Source organism: Lipotes vexillifer, unplaced genomic scaffold, assembly GCF_000442215.2.
Source record: "Lipotes vexillifer unplaced genomic scaffold, Lipotes_vexillifer_v1.1 scaffold862, whole genome shotgun sequence".
Classification (NCBI taxonomy): domain Eukaryota; kingdom Metazoa; phylum Chordata; class Mammalia; order Artiodactyla; family Lipotidae; genus Lipotes; species Lipotes vexillifer.
Genome location: NW_006786873.1, coordinates 71,957 through 74,902, shown reverse-complemented (window position 1 = coordinate 74,902; position 2,946 = coordinate 71,957). Strand labels below are relative to the sequence as shown.

At 40.7% G+C, this 2,946-nt stretch overlaps 1 protein-coding gene across 1 annotated transcript in view; it reads right to left on the bottom strand.

Annotated features, from left to right (window-relative positions):
• Positions 1–2,062, bottom strand: part of BTNL2 (butyrophilin like 2) — a 13,566-nt gene extending 11,504 nt beyond the window's left edge. Inside the window, exon 1 of the mRNA XM_007459592.1 lies at positions 1,984–2,062. Coding sequence (XP_007459654.1) covers positions 1,984–2,062 — 79 coding nt within the window. The remainder of the gene's footprint in view (positions 1–1,983) is intronic.
• Positions 2,063–2,946: the final 884 nt, after the last annotated feature.

Sequence of the window (2,946 nt, the reverse complement as noted above, 5' to 3'; positions counted from 1 at the left end):
AAAAAAAAAAAAAAAAAAAAAAAAAAATTTAGTGTGAGTGCTAAATCTATTACTTACCAGCTGTGTGATTCAGGGGCAAATCCATTATTCTCGATGAGATTTTGAGATTTGCAATCTCAATTTCTTCATCTTTAAGATTTTAAAACCACCGTCTCTGGGTTGCTTTTATTCTCTAATAAGTTAATGTGTAAATTGATTTTTTAATTGGGAACTTTATTAGTTAGTGATTTACTTTGTATTTTACAGTGATTTATTTTCTAGTTAGTAATTTCACTTTGGTGACTGACATTGTAATCACTTTTCCTAAAATTTAGATAATAGATTTATTCAATAGATTTTTCAGCTTTTCAGAATTGTTTTTGTCTTGTCCTATGTAACGAACTGGGTTTGTTTTGCTTTGTTTTGTTTCATTTTGTTTTTGTCTGGACCAGGCAAGACTCCAGTTATTGGGGCTATGTAAAATGCTGTTTTCGCAAGGACATTTTGTGGTGGATTAAGGGTAGTGATTAGTGAAGTAAGTCAGAAAGAGAAAAACAAATATCATATATTAATACATATATGTGGAATCTAGAAAAATGGTACAGATGAACCTATTTGCAGGGAAGGAATAGAGACGCAGATGTAGAGAATGGATATGTGGACACAGCGGGGAAGGATAGGGTGGGACGAACTGGAGATTAGGATTGACATATATACACTACCATGTATAAAATAGATAGCTAGTGGGAGCCTGCTGTATAGCACAGTGAGCTCATCTCCATGCTCTGTGATGACCTAGATGGGTGGGATGGGGGGCGGAGTGGGGGAGGGAGGTCCAAGAGGGAGGGGATATATATATACATATAGCGGATTCACTTGGTTGTACAGCAGAAACTAACACAACATTGTAAAGCAACTATACTCTGTGTAAAAAAGAAAGAAAGAAAGAAAAAAAAGGCAGTGATTAGTATAAAGAGTTCAAGCCTTCCAATAAAATTTTAAGTCATGTTTGACATCTTCTTTATCTGCAAATTGAAGAGCTGTTTAATAATTCTGTATGTTCCTATGCTTAATAATTTCATATGTCATGTATATTATGTTTTTTCTCATCCTAAAATGCTCCAGGGCCATTTGCACTTTGTGCAGATCCAACCCTCCTAAGAAGGAACTTCGTCTCGTTTAGTTGATGCTCAACGTCAAGTAGATGGTGCTCAAAAGGTCACTATGGAACATAGATAGACATCTGCTTGCATTGTGTTGATGGAATACTGAATATAAAGCTAGAACTGAAGTCATACCATTTGGGTGACCTTCTTTTACAGGTTAGGAAGGTGCATCCCAGAGCAGGGAGGGAAGCCTCACCACATCATATAGTTTCTGACAGCCTCAGTCTGGAGCCTGTGTCTTCTGATGTCCTATCCAATGTTTTTTCCCACCTTGCAATCCTGCATTTTCCTTGGGGCTCTGATATTGCCCACTGACATTGAATTTTCACAATACCTTTTCAAGGTACAATATTTTGACCGACAAAATTCAGCTACTGAGATTTCCAAGCCCATTTCTTAGAAGTCTCCTTCTAGTTTCTCATTTCCAAGTACTTTTATGCTGTTTAATTTATGGTAAGAAGCAGCCACTTTTTTCTCACCCCAGAAGTGTTGTCCTAAATAGAAGCAGGAGAATGGATGACTTACCATGTTCCAGGTACTGATTCAAGTGTTTTTTATGTACAGCCTGATTTAATCTTAAAGGCTGTGCTAAGCTATGAGATGCAGGTAGGTTGTTATTCTTATCATAAAGATGAGAAAACTAAGGCAGAAGGTATTCAAGTAACTTTCCAAAGGTAACACAGCTGGAGGTGGAGGAGCCCTTTTTATAACACAGGTGCTTTGACCCCTGAATCCCCACTCTTAATATTGTACTAGCCCTTTTGAATTTAGAACTCTGCACCCAGACTGGACCTCTGAGACACTCGAATATGCAGTAAAGGGAAGAAGTGCATCCTACCTGACTGCTTCATGCTGAGCAGTACAAAGAAAAAGGAGGCAGCTACACCAGACAGACTGTACCCTGGAAAATCCACCATCTTCCCTGGAACAAACACAAGAGAAAATATGACTGTACCTAAATGAGGCTGTAATACAGCAAGCACTTCTGTGGTTTCCAGTGGTTACGTAGACGTAACGAGAAATCAACATCAACACCTTCTACAGTCAAATGATGAAATGGGCTTGGTTCCCTTTCTCTGCATTTATCGATCATTTCCAACCTCTTACTTACTGTGTTGTACTTTAACCTATTTGGGGTTCCCGAGGGAAGATTTCTGATTTAAATGAAAATATCTTCTGGGCCAAAGGGACAATAATATTTAGATAATTTTTTAAAATCTCCTTAGACCCATTTATTCTGAGCATGCAGAATTTCAGAGCCCTCCTTCCAGTCCCTCCTGCAAAGTCCTTCATCTCTACGGTCTCCAAGATGTAAAGGAGAGAGCAGAAAGGCTCTGCATCCTCATGCTATAGCCAGGAAGCCATTACTAGGGCCTCGGGAGGACCCAGGGACAGGGGATGCCTTGGAAAGGAAAGGAAAGAATAGTGGAAATGGTGATACAGAAGAAGACTGGCAAAGAAATGACTTGGATGACCTTTCAGTGTCATCTAGAAGACATATAGAAATGAATTTTAAAACATAGCCCAACCGGCAGAGATGGGCAAACCCAACATGCCCATTGTACCAGCATTATAAAAATAATGCTGGTACACAGGGCTTGGTGGTGCATGCAGTGGTTGAGAGTCCGCCTGCCGATGCACGGGACACAGGTTCGTGTCCCGGTCCGGGAAGATCCCACATGCCACGGAGTGGCTGGGCCTGTGAGCCATGGCCGCTGAGCCCGCGCGTACGGAGCCTGTGCTCCGCAAGGGGAAAGACCACAACAGTGAGAGGCCCGCGTACCACACACACACACACACA